Source organism: Marmota monax, unplaced genomic scaffold (assembly GCF_021218885.2).
Source record: "Marmota monax isolate L192 unplaced genomic scaffold, Marmota_monax_Labrador192_F-V1.1 WCK01_AAM20220418_F8-fsc00238, whole genome shotgun sequence".
NCBI lineage: Eukaryota > Metazoa > Chordata > Mammalia > Rodentia > Sciuridae > Marmota > Marmota monax.
Window position 1 is genome coordinate 1,312,036 of NW_026693175.1, and position 21,534 is coordinate 1,333,569.

Sequence of the window (21,534 nt, forward strand, 5' to 3'; positions counted from 1 at the left end):
TGAAGACACCAGTCATTGGATCAGGAAGAACCCCAATCCAGTATGAACGCACCCTAACTAGGTCCATACTTGCAAAGACTTTTTTTCCAAATAAGGGCACATTCGGAGACTAGGTGGACATGAACGGGGCACTCTCCAGCCAGGGCAGATGCTGGTGCCTGTCGCCCCTCTGTCACCGGCTCCAGGACCAAGGGCAGGTGCCTGCCCTTGCACTCTGCTGCAACTTCCAACATGCCTTCCCCTGTATACATCTGTGGCTCAAGTCCTGCCATTGTTTCTGCCCTACTTTTTGCCAACTCAGCCTCTGTCCATTCCTTCTGCCAAGACCCTGGGTCAACTCTTGCTTCAAGTTTGACACAGACACACGGCTTTCCCACTCTCCTCCTCACTGCTGGCCTCTCCCTATACACAAGGCTCTGCTTTGACCGCAGGGGCTACCTTTCCTTCCAGCTCCCAGAAGACCCCACAGGAATTCCCAAGCCAGCCTGGTCTCTCAGACACACCCACCACATTCCCTGCATCTCCTCTCAAACCACCTGGCTAATGCCTCCCTCGCTGGAGAATAGGACCCCAACATGTGGAAGAGCATGTACCCCCTTCCCACAGCAGACCAGCAGTCTGGCCTGCAGTCTTCCTGCATTCCCAGGGCTCCTCCTCCTCACGGGGCAACGGACTGGCAGCACCGCTCAGGCAAGGAGAACACAGGCTGCAGACGGGTTCACACTGGGGTCCTGGCTCTGAGATTAAGAGCTGGGAACATCCCTTACCTGTTCTAAATTCAGACTGCTCACCCACCCCATGGGCCGCTGCCAGGGTCAAGTGAGACCATGTGCACAGACAGCCCAGGGACTGCTTCGGGACAATGCAGGTCCCTGTCCACAGAGTACACCTTGATTTCATTGTGGAAAATACACCAAAGTGTGCCTTTAGGTCAGGGGAATGAGGCACAGATACTGTGACACTGGCCGCTCCCTGCATGCTGCGGGGACCACTCAGGAGTGACAGGCGTCAGCACAGGTGTAAAGCCCGGTGAGCATTTAGCCCTTTCCCTTTTGCCTTAGTGCCAATAGTCAATTTGATGGAAAGTTCTGGGAGAAGAGTTGATATCACAGCAAAGCAAACGGATTAAAGCAGAATATCAGAGACCCTTTGGAGAGGGCTTGGCCTCTCTGCCCCATCACCCCTCCTCTTTCCCCTCTCTTCTCGCAGCTCTGTTGGATTCCCCCCATTTCTTGAGCTAAGCAGTGTGATAAGTAGCACCCAACCCCCTTGTTCTGAGTAGGGAGACTGGGACCCAGACAGGACAAGTCACTCACACAGGCCACGGGGCTCTTCAGTGGCAGAGCCTGTAGGTATTCTGACCATGGAAATAGACAGGGAAGTGTCCCCTAGTGAGCAAACTCCCAGGGGGTAAAGGGCACCCTGATTTCCAGGATTGGAATGCCCAGCGATTCCCTGCTGAGGCTATTAGGATAACTGTGTGGATGCACTACCTGGTTTACACAGTGACATCCTTTGAAGGAGAGGGGCTCTGCATCCACCTGGACCTTATCTCAGTTAGCCAGCACTCAGGGTTAGAGGAACACTGGCTGAAGTAGTCACTGGTGGGGGCACTATGTAACTTTTGGGGTTATTAAAGATGACAGCAGAGATGGGGAGGCACCCCTTTTGTCTGCCATCCTCTGTCTGCACCTTCCCTGTGTGTGTGTCTGTGCTTTGTGCCCCTCCTCCACAGGTGTCCCCGAACAGGTGTTCCATTACGAGAGCTAGGACTGCTTTCCTGCATAACTCCGTGGAGCCAGTGTGACTGTTGGTCACCTCAACAGCAGAACAGGGGTGGGAACACGGCCTCCGGGGCTGCCCTGGAGATGCCCGGTGAGTTCCCAGCCAGGGACAGAGAGACCAGCAGAAGGTAAGACAGTGACCTCACAGCCTGGGCCCCGGGGGCTGAGGGAGTGGGAGCAGGCACCCAGGGAGCCAGCCCTCGCCTGCTGATGGTGCCCACCAGGAGCCGTCCTGCAGTGCCAGGTCTGCGGAGTCTTCAGGGGAAGTCAGAAATCTGGCCTAGGTGCACCTCTGCCGCTGAAATGTTGGGAACTGTTCAAATCTAAGCACTGCAAGCCAAATGGGCATCTTCGGGCTGGTTTCAGCCCAGGAGCCACCACACTGTGACCCTGGATCCCACGATAACACCAGAGAGCAGGTCGCAAACTTCCAAGTAGAGTGCTGAGGTAGGGAGACCGGCCCACTGTGACGGGCACAGTTTCTGGTTCTCCTTCTGGGATCAGAGCTCCCACCCCAAGCGATGTCACCCAGCCACATGGCTCCTCGCCTGGTGCTAGGAATGCAGAACCCCAGGTGACTTCACTCTGCTGCCAGCCCAGGGCATGGGCTCTGCGGCCTTGGTATCCACCCACTGCAGGAAAACCACCTCCCAACCCGGAGCCTGCTTAGACTGGATGAGTGCCTCCAGGCAGGGGCTGAGCCTGTGGCTCCCCAGGGCGCTGTGGGGCGGGGCTGGCCCACCTTGGCCTCAGACTGTGGATCCAGCCTCTCCTGAGACAGGCGGGCTGAGCAAGCTGGGGGCACCTGCTGGCCAGGACAGGAAGCCTAGCCACAGTGCTCACCTGTTGCACAGGTGGACAGATAAGGGCATCCTTAACGGCTCCTTCAATTCACTTTCTTGGCCCCACATGGTTGGAAGCCCATCCTGCCCTCCTCAGCTGCTCTTTCTCCCTGGGGAGTGCACAACGAGCCAGTATCAGTGTCTACTATGTTCTCCTGACCCTGCAGCCCCTCCTCATAAACCTCAAAGACTGCAGTGTCCTAAGACTCGGGGGGAGTTGAGGAGGGTCTGCCTAGCTCAAAGCAGCTGGCTCTCTGGAGGTGTAGATGCTGGGATGGTATGAGCAATTGGGACTGGCCTGCCACTCCACGAGGCCCTCAACCAAAAGACACCTGCAAAAGGCACAATGCCCTCTTCCTGCCACTCTGTTTCATTCCAGAAAATGTAACTATTTTTCATAAACATGTGTTATTTATTTTAATGTGTAAAATAAATAGGTTTTTATTATTTTCAACTAATAAATAAATATCTGAAATGTCTCCATCTTAGGTTTTAACATGGTAAATATTGAAAAGGTATAAGCCCCATAAACAAAAGCTTTTGAGGGACATCTTGTTTTTAGGATGGTAAAGGGGTCCTGAGACCAACACGTCTGAAAGCCTGGGTTCAGGGAATAATCTCATCCTTGAGTGACAAGTGGCAGTGCTGGGGGGCCCAGGTCAGCAGGAGGGGTGGGTTATGCAGAAGAGGGAGCACACCAGGTAAGAACCAACAGGTGCGCTTGATGCCGAGCCTTCAACTCCTTGTGAGAGCCAAAGGTTTTCACAGTTGAAAATGGAAGCAATGTAAATAACTCAACATACTATTATCAACGCCAGGATGCCGAGAAGCAAACCAGGTCCAAGGAGAGCCCCAGGAAAGTGAGGCTCCCGCTGAGGTGACGTGCTGAACTAGAGACTGCAGGCATGACCACTGGGTGCAGAGACGCCACCGCGGCAAGGCTTTAGTCAGGAGAGGGGATCAACACGCTGGGTCCTGGGCCACCTTGGTGTCCTCCTTCATAGGTGTGGAGCCTGGGAATGTGCGGTTCTAAGGAGCTCCCGGTTCACGAGGTAAGGCTGTGGGTCCCCAGAACACAGGGCAATGCTGGCTCAGGATGTCCCTCTGTAAGGCTGGACCTGCATCCCTTGAGGAGACACGTCAAAGTTCCAGCCCCAGCACTTGTGAATGTGACCTGACTTGGGAACAGGGTCCCCACAGTTGTAATCAAGTGAAGAGGAAGTCGCTGGGTAGGCTGTAACCCGGTAGCCTGGTGTCCTTAGGAAAGGGGGCAGGAGACACAAGACCCGGGAAGAATGTGATGACAAAGGCAGCCCTCAGAGGGATGTGTCAGCAGGCCAGGGAGGCCAGGCTGCTGACAGCCCCAGAAGCAAAGCCAAAGTCCTATACTCCCCAGAGCCTCGGAGAGCACGGCCCTGCGACATGCTCATGTCCAGCCTCCTCAAGAACTGGGAGGGAACACATTTCTGCCTTTTTAGGCCACCAGTTTGTGGCCTTTGCTCTAGGGGACTAATACTGACTCCAAAGATCTACACCATCAGTGAAGGGGGAAGAGAGAAGAGCCCATGACCTGCCTGGAGGTCCAGGAAAGGAAGGTCCCACAGTAGCAGAGAGAAGACTTCCCGAGAATCTGCACCCAGCAGTCTCCCTCATATACGTTAGCAGCCCCAATTTACATGCCCAAGTTTTTTAAAAAAACTTTTAAAAAATATTTTTTTTCAGGAATTTGCTTTCCAGTGGTCCAATATGGGAAGTGTTCCTGGACACCCAGCGGAAGCCAAAGCGAAACTCCTCTGAAGAACTGGCCTCTATCCCAGGCCTCTAAGGACTCCCAGGGATGAAGTCCTGAGGAACACCAGCTCACAGGGGAAAGGATGTACAGAACTCATAGCCTACCTTGACTCTGAGGGGCTGGGGGCAGCTCGGTGGCAGAGCACCTGCCTGGCATGCACGGCCCGGGTTCCATCTCCAGCAGCACACCTCCCCCCCACACACGCACACGCACATACATGCACACACATGCACACACGCTCATACACACATGCACATACACGTGCACACACACATGCACACATGTACATGCATACACAGCTCAAGCAGTAAATGTGGTGGCCTCACCCATAATCCTAGCAGCTTGGGAGGCTGGGGTAGGAGGATCACACGTTCAAAGCCAGCCTCAGCAAAAGTAAGGTGCATACACACACATACACATGCACACACATGCACACACACGTGCACGCACACACACACACACACACACATAGCCAACAGAAGCAGAGATGGGATGGCTGAACTGCCCTTCAAAGACAATTTGGGATGCCAGAACAATGAGACCCCCAAACCCAACATAAACATGTCAAATATGTTTAGAGGAACGAAAGTGAATTTAAGATATATAAAAAGAACAGGCAGTATATGATGCAGTCACGCTGTCTAGAACTGAACTAAACAGGATTTCTAAAATACGACAATTGAGATTTCAACACGGATGGATGTGTTCAGCAGCTGACTGGCCATGGCTGAGGACATGCAGGGTCCATAATGCAACAGTAGCAAAGAAAGATGTCAGACGGAGCCCCAGGAACGGGTCTGACACATGCCCACCGCGAGCACGGAAGGAGGAGCAGCTGGAGACACAGCTTTCTCATCCGTCAGCAAATTTGAAAAATCTACTCAGATTAAGTCCTAAAACAATGTTGACCCAAGAAGAAACAGGAAATCTACAGCCATTAAGGAAACTGAATTCGTAGTTTAAAATCTTTCCATAGAAAAAGAAATCATAAATGGTTATAAAATAAATAAATTCATTACAAATTGGACAATTGTTTTTCATATTAAAAAAAGAACAAAAATTGGGGGCTTCTGCTTCACATCATTTATGAAAACCAACTCAAGATGGCCCTGATGATCCAACTGGCCAGTTCTATTGGAGAAAGCAACCCAATCTCCACAAACTATCCAGAGTCTATCCAGGAGGGCTGGGTGGAGCTAACGGTAAGATTATTTGCACAGTTTGCCTCTTGACAGGCCGACAGCAATCTCACGAGGAGCACCCGACACAACACCATTCCTTATAAAAGTTTTCTTAGCAAACTGGCTCTCAAGTAATGATGCTCACCCTCGAAACCCCAGAAGTCACCCCAGCCCTTCTGGGGCTCTGGGTTCGCCACCTGCAGTCACCAGGGGCTGGGGACCAAGGGCAGGGCAGCCGGTGTGACTGCAAAGACACACCCTAGAGGGTGTGACCAAGGAGAATCCAGGAGAACCCAAGGCCTGGAAGGCCACTTCACCAATAGGCAGCTGCACATGGAAAGATCCAAAATACAAGCCGTAAATGTGGTGGCCTCACCCATAATCCCAGCAGCTCAGGAGGCTGAGGCAGGAGGATCACGCGTTCAAAGCCAGCCTCAGCAAAAGTAAGGCACCAAGCAACTCAGTGAGACACTGTCTCTAAATAAAATACAAGATAGGGCTGGGGTGTGGCTCAGTGGTCGAGTGCCCCTGAGTTCAATCCCCAGTAACACCCCCCCCCAAAAAAAGATGCTAAATATGATGGCACTGACGGACATCACACACCTGAAAATAAATCTAAAGAATAGCCTGGCTGATGTTTATAGCAACAATTACAAAATTTTATTGCAGGTTGACAGAGAAGACTTACATAAATGGATGCCACACTGTGGACTGGCGTGCCCCTGTCTGTCAGTTCTCTGTCGCTCTGTGCCTTCCATGCTATTCCAATCAAATACCAACAGGTTTGGGAAGCTGTGTGTGTGTCGAATGAAGCACATAATTCAACACCAACTCTCAATAATCCAGAGACCCCTCCAGAGCACTGGTGATCAGGACAGGTGCTAGAGCGGGCCAGGCAGGTGGCTCTGTGTACAGCATGAAGAGAAGGAACAGACCCAGGACCACACAACTCAAGATGCCAGGGCGGGGCCTGCCATGCAGATGAACCTGCTGATGGACAAATGGTCTCATATGGAAAAGAAAGAATTTTGGCTGCAGTTTCACGTCATTTACAGACATCAACTCCAGATGGGCCAGGAAAACTGCAAAGCCATTAGGAGTAACACAGAAGAACATCCTCACAATTCCAGGGAGGGAAGGCTTCCCGGGCTACATAGTCAGTTGAGGGAAGATGCAGATGCCCCATGCCTCGGCCATTCCAATCCCAAGGCACCTGTGCAGCCCGGAACACATGAGCGAGCTCACTGCACCATTCTTTCCAAGAGCAAAGGGGGAAAGGAAAATCTAGAAACTACCCAAATGTCGGTCAAGAATTCAATGGAGCCGGGTGCAGTGGGGCACGCCTGTAATCTCAGCAGCTCAGGAGGCTGAGGCAGGAGGATCCCAAGTTCAAAATCAGCCTCAACAACTTAGTGAGGACCTAAGCAGTTCAGCAAAGCCCTGTCTCTAAATAAAATAGAGCTGGAGATGTGACTCCGTGATTAAGCACCCTGGGTTCAATCCCCAGTACCAGAAGAGCTCAAGGATAAGTAAGTGCATACATTCTTACAATGAAGGTTACATACCTATGTTCGTATTTTAGGTACATATAGTAAAAAGAGCCCTGGCCAGGCAGGACGTACCCATGAGATCAGGTCCCATGTCCAGAAACTGGCTCTTCAGAGGCGGACCATAACTCATTCATCTTTATATCCCTGGTGCCCAGAGTAGTGCCTGGCACATAGCAAATGGTCAATAAAAGGGCAGCAAATCAATGAATCCATCAGCCCAGCAATGAGCGAATCAATCAATCATCACTCCTGGGCAGGAGTGGAGTCCTAACCAGCAAGATCTTCCCCATAACTCTTCTCTCTCCCTGCACCACTACCTACCACTACAAAGGAAGTATTCAGAACAGTCTTGCGGGTCGGAAGGCCTTGCCTTGTGAGGCAGCCCAAGGCATGGTTAGTGCCCATCAATGGTACCTTTTCTTTCTGTCAAGCCTTCTAGTGCCCCCTGGCCCACGTCCTGGCCACAAAGCACAGCTCTCCTTTTCCCACACTAAAACATTTTCAGAAAGTGGAGCCCTGGCCCCCAACTGGGACTAGCTGCTCAAGCTGCCATCCTGGCAAGTCACTAGGAGGTCACTGGGCGGAAGGACATGACATTCACACACCTGGCCACCAAGTCCTTCATCACTGTAACCTGTCCTCTGGGTTTCTAACTTCAGTGGTTCTTCTCTGTATCCTGGAAACCACCCGTCATTACTTAAAAGTCCAGCTAAGCTTGTACGAGGGCTGCTGTGATATTTCATCCAAGTTTTTTACACATTTTAACTTCAGCTTTAGGGAGGGTTTGCAGACTATTTATTTTTACATATTTCTAGGAACAGAAATCAAATCTTTCATTTTTACAGATGAGAAAACCAGGCGTAGAGCGATTAAGTTCCTGACACCATCACAGATCAAATTTCTATAAACTGTGTGTTGAAAATGATCTTCTCACCCCAAAGAAAATATTGAACCATTCTTCATAGTCATAAATATTTCTAAAGACCTACTGTGTGCTCAGGACTGCTCCAGGCCTGGGAAAACAGCTGTGAACAAGATGCGTGTGGACAGTGGTGGAGACCAATGCTGGGGGAGAGGGATGTGAACAAGAAAATGAATCAAAAGGGCAGTTCCACGAACCCCAGGGGAGGGGGTTCTGAGAAGGTGATCATGGTAGAGACCTCTGGGGGAGGGGACGTGAGCGGAGCCCTAACTGGACAGGGGAGGGCATGGACAGCCCGAGGCAGCACTGGGGGCAGAGGGAGAAGCCAGGGCAAAGCCTGCTGGGTGGACATGGTTCACCTTCCCAGAAGAGCAGCCCAAGGTGAGGTCAGAGGGGACAGGAGCCCGGCCTGTTGAAAATGGTAAGGAATCCGAGCTGGGTTCTCCACGGGGTGGGACTTTACAGACAGCTATTCAACAGCAGGGGAAAGAGGTGACCCATCTTACATTTTGCATTAGTCTGTTTCAACTACTATAACAAAATACCAGAGGCAGGCTCACTTTAAAAGGAAAAGAGTTTACTGAGCTCAGGGTCTAGAGGCTGAAAGTCCAAAAAGCATTGCACAGGTTTTTGATGAGGGCCCCTTGGCTGTGTGACTTCCTGGTGAATGGCAATGGGGTGAGACATGGGGAGGAAGAAATCACGTGTTAGGGAAGCTAGAGAGGACAGGTCATGCCCCAGCTCTGCAGCCAATGAGGGCACCCTCATGTGGGTGGGTGACATGTACCCCAACCCCAACACACCCTCGCCTGGAACTCCAGGTGACCACACCCTGTGTCCAGGCCACACCTTGAATAGGGAATCTGTAACTCACTTGTGAGCCACAGGCACATGTTAGGCACCTACTGTATGCAAAGAGAGAAGAGGGAGAGGAAAAAATGGCCCATAAGGGGAGACAGTGCACAGACCACCATATCACAAGGTGCAAAGTGCCAAAGGCCCTCTGGGGACCCAGAAGACAGGACTCTTCCTCCAGTTAGGAGAGCAAGCGGGGCCTCCTGGAGAAAGGCAGCTGGGGACACGAGAAGGCACGCAGTGGCGGTGGGGGGCCAGCACGCTGGCCATGGGCGGCATCAGCCCTTAAACTCCCTGATCTCTCTCCAAAAATCAGGGCCTAGCCACAGACTGGGATCTGCCATAGAGTAAGTCATACTGTGGAATTTCCAATACATCCTACTGTCATGTATGGCTAAAAAGAATAAGAAAACCATGAAGACCACCAAGGCTTCCTCCTCCTGTTTTGACTTCAAAACAGAACAAAGAAAAGGAAACGAAAGGGAGGGAGCGAGAGATTTCCAAGGTAAAGGTAAAGGCAGTGCCAGGGCCCCAGAGCGGGGCAGACAGCCTGTTGGTGCCAAGGACAGGTCCAGGTGTGCAGAGCTGGTGGGGTCCTTCACTGCTCACCTCTGGAGGTTCCCGGCTGTTCATGGACACCTGGGTGACCACAAGACCCTCCACTGCTCAAGTTCAGGCACGGCCAGAGCAGAGGTAACAGGCTTCCGCTTCCACTTCCCAGTGGAGGTACTTAAGAGTCCACGGTCTATCCTGTGTCCAATGTGGCAGTAACACCCGAGAGAATGCGATGGCGTCACCTGGGTCTCGAGGTTACCACGGGCAGAGCTTTGGCCAGCCCACGGTGAACAGAGAGCACAGAGCACAGAAGGAACCTCTGTATCTCGAGCCACATAGGTGGGAGTCACACCACCACCCAGCCCACTCCATCCCAGCCCTAGGACAGACACTGAGCCACGCAAGGACAGGAACGGGACCTGGGGAACCAGTGGACATGCCCCTTCCTCCCTCGGCCATGTCCCTCTGCCCGCCTCTGCTTTCCCACCCTCTCCACTCTGGCCCACCCGCCCACCCCGGGGGCTGGGGCTCAGCAGGTGCCAGCACCCACGGCCACATCTTTCCAACTCCGTGCCCTGTAGGTACAGCTCTTCTCCCAGCTCCAAATCAAGAAGCCCTGGGAAGCTCTGCTGGCTCAGTCCAGTCACATGCCCACCTCTGGACCAATGCCGTGTCCAGGGAAGTGCACTCCTGGGCCTGAGCCCCTGCCTGCCCCTCCCACTAAGCAGGAGTGGACGGGTGTACGACCAGAGAGAACAGGACTGCTCTGCAGCCTGAAGTACTATTCACAGTCCCCAACGAGGAGCCAGAAAGAGCACACCTGCAAATGTGCGCAGGGCAGTGCCACCGACTGAAACCCAGCTCTCAGTGTCAAGAGAACAAAGGAGAGGGGACTCAGTTGTACCATGATCCTAAGAGGAAGGAGGTGGCGTGGAGAGCACTGGCTAGACAGCTCCCTGTGCTGGCTGCAGCCTCTGGGACCCGAGGAGCCAGGTGTCTGAAGGTGTGGCCGGGGCAGGACGGGAAGGGATAGGAACAGGGCAGCGGGTACTCTGGTTATCAGTTGGGTACCTCTCACAGTGGGCACACTTCTCCTGATTGGGGATGGGCTAGGCCTGGGAGAGCCCACCCTGGACCAGCATGCAGGAAGAAAGCCCCCTTCCCTGCAGGATCTGGGACTTCTTCCCCACTGAGCCCAGCCCAGCCTCGTGCTCCTCCCAGGCAGCTCATGCCGCTGCTAGAGATGAAGCGGGTGTGCTACCTCTGCCCTGAGCACCCGCGCCACGCCTGAAGGGCTGCCCTGATTGCCCATCGAGGCTCCTCCCAACCCCTCCACCATGCACCAAACATTCTGTCCTTTATCAACATTCCCTTTTTCTAAGGAGTCACTAAAACTCCCCAAAGGGTCAACAATGTAATTCTGTGTGAAGACAGACAAGATCTGAAGGTTTGGAACAAATGATTCGTATATAATTATCCATCCACCAATCCCTCAGGGCCTTCGAAAGCCCAGAAGCAGAGGAGAGCAATCTCAGAGCTAAACGGCAGGCACCTACAGCTCTTGTTGGTGGCTGGTGACCAGGGCACATGTGAGGCTCGTCCTCATCCTCGGCAATGAACTTCCACCCCTAATAATACACCTGCAAGGAAGATGCCCTTTTCAGAAGGAAGGAGGGAGGACCGGTAACCAGCAGGTGAGGCCCCTTGTCAGTGGGGACAAGCCTCAGCAGCCACTTCCCAGCAGGCGGGCAACGATGAGGCAGCTGAACCGCAGTGAAGCCCAAGCTGGCGTTTGTCACTTCCTTGAGGACACCTCCTGCTTAGGAATAGATGTGGTGCAGCCAGGCCAGGTGGGGGAAGGGGCCTGGAAGAGCAGGAACCCTAGAGCCAGGAGGACTCCTGGGACCTGGTCCCCAGGTGGGCAGGTGGGCGGTGCCCTTAGACTCTGACCAGGAAAGAGCGGGAGGCCCAGAGCCCCTTGCGCTCCCTCCCAAGCTTTTCCTCTGACCCAGCTCCTGTGGGGGCCACACGGCAGCGCCCCCAAGGGGCCAAGCCTATGTTTAAGGGTTTGTGTTTTTCTGCTTGCTTTGCTGTGATCGGGACGTCTTGAGAACAACCCACATTCCTTCCTCTCCTGCACGTTCACATCCTGACCCAGGAGGAGCCCCCCACAGTGCTCTCCTGGGACGTGGCCAGATAATCAGCCATTAAGCTAAGCTTCTGTCTTGAGCACCACACTGTGCTTTCCTAAAACTAAAAAGATGTTCAGGGTGGAAGGAATTCTTTTCCTGCCCAGCCGTGGGTCATTCAGAAAACCTAATTGAGGTAAGCCTGTTTCCCTGCACAGTCAGTGGGGTTTGGGCTGGGAAGCTCTGTTCAGCCAACCACCTGGACCTTGGCCAAAACTGGGTCCAGAGACAATGAAGTAACATTTGATTCTTGGAGCAAATGCTACAAAAGGGCACATTCTCCCAAGTCACAGAACGTCTGTGTCCCCCTCCCTCAAGGTACATGTGAACATATCCTCCCCAGGGTGAAACATACGCAGCTTAGGCCTTGAACTGTTTGTAAAGAAAACAAAGTATTTTTATACAAGGTGAGCAGCAAGCCCCGAGCCTCCTGTCTGAGCAGACATCCCACTGTCTGTCTGCAGGGCCCACCTGAAGAGTTCTTTATTAATTCTTCCCAGGTATGCCAAGGAGGATAGTAACTGGCAAGAAAGGAGTATCTCAAACTGATGCCCACTCAGTGAACTGTGCCCAGTGGGTACAGGCCTGTCATGATGCCCACCCAGGGACTCCATCCCCAGGGAACAGCACCAGACGGTGTCCCTCCTTATCCCGAGGGCCTCTGATCTCTTCAAAGCAACCACCTTTGCTGGGTGGCATAGGTGCCTTAAAAAGAGCCCCCAGAGGGGTGAGGGGTTGGAGAGGGAGACAAGCCACGGCTGCCCTTGGACACTCAGGCAGCTGTCCCCGGGGGCCATCTGCTCCTCTCTAGGCCCCTGGGGGGGGGAGGGGGTGCCTGGGACCACAAAGACAGGAAGGCACTCCCTCTCCATCCTCAGAACACAGCGATAGCTCTTCCTTTAATGTTCTTTGATGTGACAAGGGCTGACACAACCTTGAAAAGACTGCTCACAGGAAATGGGACTAGAGACAGAACCGTAGGCTGCTCTCCCAGAGAGCTCAGGAGCCGGACAGAGCTCAGTTCAGCATGACCCCCGGGTGCCCAAGGTGGAAGGGGTTTTGAATAAAAAGTCCAGAGTTTCTTTCCTCTCCACCAGCTCAGCTCTGTCTCTGGGCAAGGGACATTCCTTCCCTCCGCAGTTGGACAGAGAAATGGGGCAGACTAGACCAGTGGTTTTTATTAGCAGTTAGACCCAGATATCTTCCTCATCATAGTCAACCTAAAACCCCAATATATAAATTGAGCCAAAGGAGAGCTGTTCATGCCAAACCGGGGCTTGGAGCCAGAGCCCACCTACTCAGGCTACTGGCCCTTAGGGAATCCAGCTCGAAAAAGCCCTTCCAGAGCTCTTCCATGCTCTTGTGGTGTACCTAGGAGAACAAAAGGAGTCACCAATGACTTGGGACTCTCCAGGTGCTGGGGAGTTCACCCATTGTGTGTCACTGAAATCAATGCAACAGCAACATGGGGCTAATTAGCTTGTGAACTAAGCTCTGTGGTGATCTGGGCTAGGACCTGGGACCACTGGCAAGAGGTAGAAGTAGGATTTGAACCATGGGTTTTCTGAGTCCAAACATAATATCCCTCCCCCTTCCTAAGATGCTCCCCTAGATGTGTGTAGTCCTGGGCCATCAACCATTCCCTTGAATGGTAAATGTCAATACAAGGGCATATATGCATAAGAATAGGCCCCTCAGGGCTGGGCTGTGGCTCAGCAGCAGAGCACTGGCCTAGCGCATTCGAGACTCTGGGTTCCATCCTCAGCACCATATAATATAAATAAATAAAATAAAGGTATTGTGTCTAACCACAACCAAAAAAAATTTAAAAAAAAGAATAGGCCCCTCAAAATCATTGTTAGTTATCTCTGTGTAGTGCTACTGTGCATGATTTCCATGCACATTTTCTAGTTACCCTATAATGAGCAGGTATTACTTATGTAAAACAGGTGTTATTGCTTGTTAAAAGTGGAGCTAATAATTCATACTTCATGCTGGGCTTAAATAGTGAACCGGGGACTGGGGGACAGGTGATACCCATCTTGACCTTTTGGAGTCCAGTGGGACCAACAGCCCAAATCCCACCAACCCTCCCCTGACCTGAGGGGGTGGCAATTCTCAGGGTCATTTAAATTCTCTGAAGTCTGGTTCTGCAGAGTGTGGTTGTTTGAGAAAAGAAAGGTCACAGAGACCCCTCCCACATCCGCCTCTGCTTTTTACTCTGCAAGGTCGCCCCCTTCTTTGGGAGGTGGTGCTGATAAAACTGAAGGTGGTCTCCTGTTCCCATTCAGCTCTCACCCCAGCCCAGTGGACCTGTAGAGAGCACCAGTCAGGCCCACTAACCTCTGCTGCCCCACCCTGAGGGTCCTGCAGCAGCCACTGGTAAATGTAGAGATCACGGTCCACCCTGAAGGCAAGAAGGGCCTTGGCCAGGCTTGAGGCGTGGCAAGGGCTGCCAGGCTTTCCGGTGTCATTCATGGGGCTCTGCCTGCAGGAATCCTCTAAACATTCAGCATGCCCTCTCAAGGTACAGCTCAAGCCAAACGACAGTTGGCGGCAGCTGTGGAGGGGCCTTGAGGGACTGACTAGGGGGCAAGAGGCAAGGCACTGGCTTTGGAAGAGAGCGGGGAGGTGCCCGAGACAATGCTGGGAAGGACCTGAGAGCGCTGCCCGGCTGCTGCTCTGGAATCAGTGAAGGAGGGGACGCGACCATGTGTCAAAGGCAGGCAGTGATGAGGCACAATCCTCTAGACCCCTCTTTTTCAGACAAAGAAAAGCCGAGGCCCGTGCCCCTCAGCCACCCCAGGCCCATGCCAGCCCTGGCTGCTCTGAGCAGGTGGCACATCTCTCCTGCCCCCTGCGGGGAAGGTTAGGATAAAAACGTCCCCCACGCCCATCCCCAAGGACTTCACGGGCCTCACCCCAGATGACTCTGCTCTCCTGCGCCCGGAGGTGTCAGTGCTACCGCCCTGGGGGCCGTCTGTCACCTGGAGACTTCCTGAGCATTCCTGAAGACGCCTGCCCCGTCTCCCACCCACTGCAATAGAAATCAGACCTGGGGGACGCAGGTGTCTACCCCAAGATTCACAGCCGTCCTCCTGTGTCCCACCTGCATTTGCTGCTGTCGATCTGAGAAACCTAAAAAGGAGTATTTTCCGACCTCCGGGGGCCCCGCCTCCGTCTCCCCACTGTCTCCGTGCTGACCCTCCAGGCAGCGCCCCTCGCGCGTCTGGGCTCTGTCGCCTCCACCCGACAAAAGCGTGGCGCCGGGGCGGGTGCCCATCGACCCCGGCATCTCCCCCAGAAACGTGTGTGTCACCGCGGCGCGCCCCTCGGGGCCTCTGCCAGTCTGTCCACCGGGAACAAAGCGGCTGGGGCGCGGCAAGGCGCAGCCCCGCAGCCCCGCAGCCCCCGCCTCGGCCGCGGCGACTCTGCACGCGGGTACCCGCGCCCCTGCCGGCCCGCGGGGCCCGGGGCAGCTACTGTACCTGCTAAATTTAGCGGCGCGGGGTATTAATAGCCAGGCGCCGGGGCCGGCGCAGCAGGGGCGCGCGGCCGGGGCTGGACAGGAGGGGGCACGAAGGGGAGGGGGCGAAGGCCACTTACACCACCAGCCTGGAGATGATCCATGACACCATGGCGGGCGGCGGCGCGGCCCGGTGGCGGCGCTGCTCGGTGCGGGCGGTGCGGCGCTCGGCACGTCAGTGCGCTCACGGCCGCCGCGGGCGGACTGAGCGCGCTCTGCCTGCCCGGCTCTCGCGCAGTCGGCGCAGCCGCGGCACGTCCGGGCGGCGGCCCCAGCCCCCGGCTCCGCGCCCGCAGCGATTGGGCGGCGCGCGGTCAGGCCGCCGGCGGGACCGCCCCGCCCGCTGGCCCCAGCCCCCGCCGAGTTCGGGCGGATCAGCGCCCTGGGCACCCTGCGGGAGACCGGGAGCCGCCCACCCTGGTGTCACCCGAGAAACCCAGGTCCGCACGGGGTCTTTGGGAGTCCATTTGCACCTGTCTGGATGGGATGCTGTCACCGCTCACTCGGATAATGCGCTAGTCTCCTGAGGGACTGGCCTGTACCCAGACCTGACCTCTTCGTTCTGTCCCCCAGAGGCCATTACTGTGTAAGAAACAACCCTAGGCTTGTGTCTCCCTAGACAATTCCTGAATCCCCATTCAGTCCCGTCCCTGCCTACAACCGGATCGCCACCATAGGTTCCCAAATTGCCCCTAGCTCTGTTGCCGCAGGTGCTCCGGACTTTCCTATGAGCTGTCTCCTCCCGCCACCATGCTCTCGGGGCCTCACTGCTGGCTTTAGTTTCTTCAAGCCTCTGCTGAAGGGCTGGGTGAGCTGGAAGCCGCTACCCCTGTCGGGAGCCACACTGGCTCCAACATAAACATTTTAATGTACTTTACACCCGATGTAAACATTTTGATGTACTTTAAGAACACTGCTTTAAATAGTATTTGTCTTGACCACTGAATTTCGTGGTGCCCCTAGATTTTGCACTCCAGTCGGGAGCCGGGTTTTGCTCACCCCTGTGGCGGGCCTGGATGGCCCTCTGGTACACAGGAGAGCTGTGTCCTCGTCCTGAGCTTTGCCAGCTTCCCACCCTGCAGCAGCCCGGTCCTCTGTGGTGCTGTCTCTGCGCCTGTTCTCTTGCTGATGCTCACAGCCTGTAGCATTCTGCAGCATAGGAGAGACCCAGTGTGAGCCTTCTGTAAGGAATCCGCCCAGGAGGGCTTTGGGGAAGAGGCAAGGTGAACTCAGACCTTGGCAGAAAAGGGCCAGACAGATAGAGGCTGTATAGAGGTGGAGGTGTATATACGCACATGCTGGAGAGAGGCTGGAGACAGACTGGTGCACCTTGGTGTCCTCTGTGGCCAGGCGTCTCCAGGGAACCCACAACCCACCTGAGATGTGAGGTTTGTAAATGCTGTTTGACTCAGTTTCAAGGTCCTGGCTGGAGACTAGTCAGTTCCCTTCTTATCACATTCTCACGCTCCAGGCCACTATGCGGCCACTCTAGACACCCCAGGGTCAAGGACCAGACACTGGAGACAGCTCTGGCCAGAGCTCACTAGAACCATCCTTCCTGAACCTGGTATTCCTCCTGCCGCTTTTCTGCCCTCCTAAACCACAGGGTGGTGTTTGCTGACAGGTCCTCCCTTCCTCTGACTGTGACCCTGCTTGAGCCCTGATCCCCCAGGGAACTGGGAGAACAGAAATGTGGAACTCCAGTTTCTCTCTCCTGGTCTGCCTCTGGCCTCACCATACCTCACTCAAGGGGAAAGAGTTAAACAAGTCTCCGCAGAGGAAGGTTTGGAACACTCACTAGGCAGATGGAATGCCAAAACCAGACCAGGAGAGCAGGCACCAAGGTGGCCTCCTGAGACGCCCTTCCTGGGCCCTCCACACACCCTGGAGAGATTGGAAGATGGGTTATGGGCATTATCAGAAAAGGATGGAACCCACACTGCCTCCTTCCCAGAGCACACTCCATACTTCAGGTGGAATTCTCAGGTTCAACTGTTGCAAAGAACAGAAGTTTCAGTTACCAAAATAAAATTCTTCATGGGGTTCAAATGTGTGTAGTCTGGAAGAATAGACCAGCCCCAGCTCTCCTCTGAGAGGTGGGAGAGGGCTCCTCCCGGCCCAGGGCTGAGGGGCAGAGGAGGGGAGGCAGAGGAGAGCCGTGTAGCCCTCTATCTGTCTCAGTGCAACTGTTGCACAAGGCATCTCTGCACACTGGGCCCTCTGTGTTGTCCTTGACCCTGGAAAACGTGGGCTGGGAATGAACTCAGCCTTCTGGACCATGGGGCTCCTACAGCCCGTCTCCTGCTCCACTCTGAGATCCTTTTTGTATGAACCTGCATCTTCTTTCTTTCTGCCACCCCCGCGCCCGCCCTTCCCGCTTCTGAAAAGGGCTCTCCACTTTTTACTGGGGACTGATTCTCCCACATTCCAACCTTAGAAATTCTGACTCTGCGCCCTTTGCCGTCCCCACCTTGATTGGCTCATGGAAGCAGGAGGGTCACCAGACAAACTGGGTGAAGTTCTCGGCTAGGATTCTTTAAATGGAAAACGGGAAAAAGACTTCTGCTTCCCGATGAAGCTCCAATCGCCAGGGGAAAGGCCCTCCTATTGTAACAAGTAGAAATCAGGGAGGTGGAAATGAGGAGAGTCTTGGACTCAGGTGGAGAACCCAGAGCCCAGAGCAGGGGAGGCAGAGACCAGGGCTTAGAGAAGCCAAAGTGGCTAGACCCCCAGAGCACAGGGTAGGGGCCGAACTAATCCAGTCCTGAGCAGGGCTAAACTAATCCAGTCCTGAGCAGGCACAGGATGAAATTCCACTGGCGGGGGGGGGGGGGGGGGGGGGGGGGGGGGGGGGGGATCTACTGGGAAGAAGGAGGCCACGCAACACGGGTGGTTATCTTCACACCAGCCGAAACAGAGAGGCCTCTTACACACACCACGCATGCAGCACACAGAGTCCCCAGGATACCATCTTACTTGTGGGACTAAATGAGTCTTGAAATACTGACCTTCCTTAAAATTTAAAATCAAGCCTCAAAAGGCTCAAACTGATCCCAAGCACCTTACATGTGCTTAGGCATACACCTTAAAGAAATTGAGCACCCACTAAAATAAAATCCACAGCTCTGCTATGGCTCAAACATCCCTCTAGAAGGTGGGTGGAAATTTACCTGGCCGCATGCTGTTTGGGGAGGTGGGGCCCCGAGAGAGTTGAGGTGGATCTCCCCAGGAGGGTTAGCCATAGGGAACGCAGCTTCTTCTGCTTTCTCTGGCCCCAGTCCCCTTGCTCTCACCAGGCGAGGCCCTTGCTGGGTTACCATGCCACAGGAAGACCGGCCCCCGATGTGACCCTTCAGCCTTGGGCTGCCCAATCTCCAGAGCTCTGAGAAACACATTTCCTTTTCAAATAAATGATGGAGTCTGTGATGTTCTGTCATAACAGCAGGAAAACAGGCTAAGCCAAAGTGTGACACACAAACAAGAATCATCAGGTGGAGATCCTGACTCCAATCAGACGAGAAATCAGTCAACTGAGACAGGCCCAGAAATGGTGGACTAAGAAGGCAGGGTCCTTAGATTATGTAATGTTTGAACAGACATTTCACCGAGAAAAAAATAAAAATGGCAAAATAAAAATGCATGAAAAGATGTTTAGCACTATCCATTATTAGGGAAATAAAAATGGGAACCCTGAGGCGTCCCTCTCTGCAGATACCGAAGAATGGCTACAATAACAAGGACTGACCTAGCAGCTGGAATTCTCCGCTGCTGGTGCAGGGTCCCGACTGTCCCCTGCAGGCCTGTGTATTAAAGGTTTGTTCCCAGCGTGGGCGGTCCACAGATGGAGCCTCAGAGGTGGGGTCCAGTGGGAGCTCCCCAGGAGGAGCCAGTCCTCCCCTTTTCTTTTGCTTTCTGGCCAGGGGTGACTGGCTTTGTTCTGCCACTGGCCCTGCTGTGAGGTGCTGCCTCAGCAGGGGCCCCAAAGCAGCAGGGTGGACCAAACCTCCAAACTGTGGTCAAGTGGCCATAAGTTGGCCATCTCAGGCCTGTGTCTTGGCCACAGTGGGAAGGCGGAGTGGCACACCGACGTTTGGAAAATGGTCAGGTAGGGTTTTTATATAAACAGAAATGACTCCTTTTGTGTGTTTATTAGAGCATTAGAGTCATACGTAGTAGTGGGGCTCATTTTGACAGGACCAGGCTTGTAGGGAACACAATGCGCTCCATCCAGTCCCCAGTATTCTCCCTCCCCTCCACCAAGGGACACAGGGCAGCAGGGGAAGGGCACAAGCTGCTGGCACAGGCAGCCGTAGATGAAGCTCACCCCTCAGTGAAGCTAAGTACAAGTGTTTTAAAAACATTGTTCCAACACGTGGGACGTGAAGCTCTGTAACGGTAGATGCCCATATTCTTAGGGGTGTTTTCCTTATTGATTCATTTTTAAATGTTTACATATTGAGAAATGAGGCTTTGTCATCCACACTCCGATGTCATTCTCAGCTGGTCACTTTCTTCGTCAGATGGCTCATGGTATTTCTTCCTGTCAAAATTTTATGTAGTCATATTTTCATAATTTTGGGATTACACAGATCGTGTTTTGCAGGGGCCTTTCCCACACTAAAACTGTATGTTTTTTTTTTTTTTGATAGTTTAAAATTCAAAACTCCCCATTTTTCTGCTTTTATGGTTGCAGTGTTACACCCTGTGGTTCATGTTAGAGGAGTCAGCTGGCTGTCCTGAGAGGCCTCCCTGCCCTCTGCACTCTGTCCTACTGTTCTCTTCTTGGTCGGAATGACACTGAATTTGTAGATCAATATAGAGTTGGTATTAGCAGGAGATGGGCTGCGGCTCAGAGGCAGAGTGTTTGCCTCGCCTGTGTGAGGCACTGGGTTCGACCCTCAGCACCACATATAAATAAATTAATAAAAAATAAAGGTGTAGTGTCCACTGACAACTAAACATATATAAAAGAATTGGTGTTGGTGTGACATATGATTTCTATTCAAGAGCAGGTTCTTTGTTTTCATTCACTCAGATCTTCTTCTGTGTCCTTAAGAGTATTTAATTTTTTTCTCTTAAAGTAGATCCTGCACAGTTCTTCACCTTGCCGCTCTGATCAGTGTGTTGTACTGAGTTTCATAACTAAGTCATCATTTATTTAACCAGTGTCCTCAGTGGACACGTAGGTTAGCTCCATTTTTATTTATTTGATTTTATTTTGGTGGCACTGGGAATTGAAGCCAGGGCCTGCAGGTGCTAGGCAAGCATTCTCTTGCTGAGCCATGTCCCCATCCTATTCTTAACTTCTTTCCTTCTTTCTTTCTGTTTCTTCCCCCCACCCCCTTTGTGGAGGTGGGGGAGTACAGAGGGTTGAACACCAAGGTCACTTTGCCTCTAACCACACTCCCAGCCCTTTATAAAACTTTTGAGCATGGTCCCACTAAAGTGCTGAGCATATCACTGAGTTGTTGAGGCTAGCCTTGAACTTCCAATCCTCCTTCCTCAGCCTCCCAAGACTTTGGGATTACAGATGTGCACCAGCAAACCTAATCCTAGCTCCAATTTCTATCAATTAAAAAATAACCTAGCAATGAACACATTGGTAGCTATTTATTTTAGTGTATCTATGATGATTTTGTTAGGATAAATTCCCAGAAACCGAATGTTTAGGGGTATGCACGTTTTTTATAGCTTTTGATGCCTGGTGCTAAATAATATTATCAAAAAGTTTCCAAAAAACGTTCCTTCAATTTTTGAAAATTGAATGGGCTTCCTGTAGTAATATGGGCCTCACCATATAATGACTAATATCTGTAACTTAACTGCAGGTACCCTGGGGGAGGGGAAGCAGCAGAGGGTACAGACCTCCTCCAGTGGCTTGGTAGGAAGGTGCCCTGCAGGATGGTGTGACCAGGTTCTGCTGTTCCCTCAGGCCCTGATCCTATGGGGCTCTCACATCCCGAGGGGGGGGCATCCTGCATATTTGTATCTTTTGTATGATGTGATCCTAAGGGGTTTCAGTGTTTCAGCTGCAAATGAACAAAAATATGAAGAGATTGATCCACCCTTGAAGAACCGGCCGTATTGGTCCATTCGGGGCTGAATAAAGAATTTTGATGGCAAACAGACTTTTGCCTTAAATATTGATATTAATACAGAAACCCAACATAAGGTCCAGGTACACCCAGAGATGAAGGTGAAGTTTCAGGGTGCTTACTTAAGGGCCCTGGGTAAGACCCTGTCTTATGGTCACATGATCAGATGTGAATATCACGTTGTGAGAATGGCCTTAGGCCTGAGCCTAAGCAACTCCATTTTAAAAACTCCAGTTTGAAACC

General features: G+C 53.0%; 1 protein-coding gene across 3 annotated transcripts in view; it reads right to left on the bottom strand.

Moving 5' to 3' along the window:
* Reep1 (receptor accessory protein 1) overlaps positions 1 to 15,407 on the bottom strand; it is an 88,330-nt gene extending 72,923 nt beyond the window's left edge. Inside the window, exon 1 of one of the 3 annotated variants that reach the window (XM_046455923.2) lies at positions 15,277 to 15,407. In XM_046455923.2, coding sequence (XP_046311879.1) covers positions 15,277 to 15,308 — 32 coding nt within the window. In that variant the 5' untranslated portion in view covers positions 15,309 to 15,407. The remainder of the gene's footprint in view (positions 1 to 15,276) is intronic. The other 2 variants (XM_046455924.2, XM_046455926.2) reach the window with 2 other exon arrangements.
* Between the last annotated feature and the right edge of the window lie 6,127 nt (positions 15,408 to 21,534).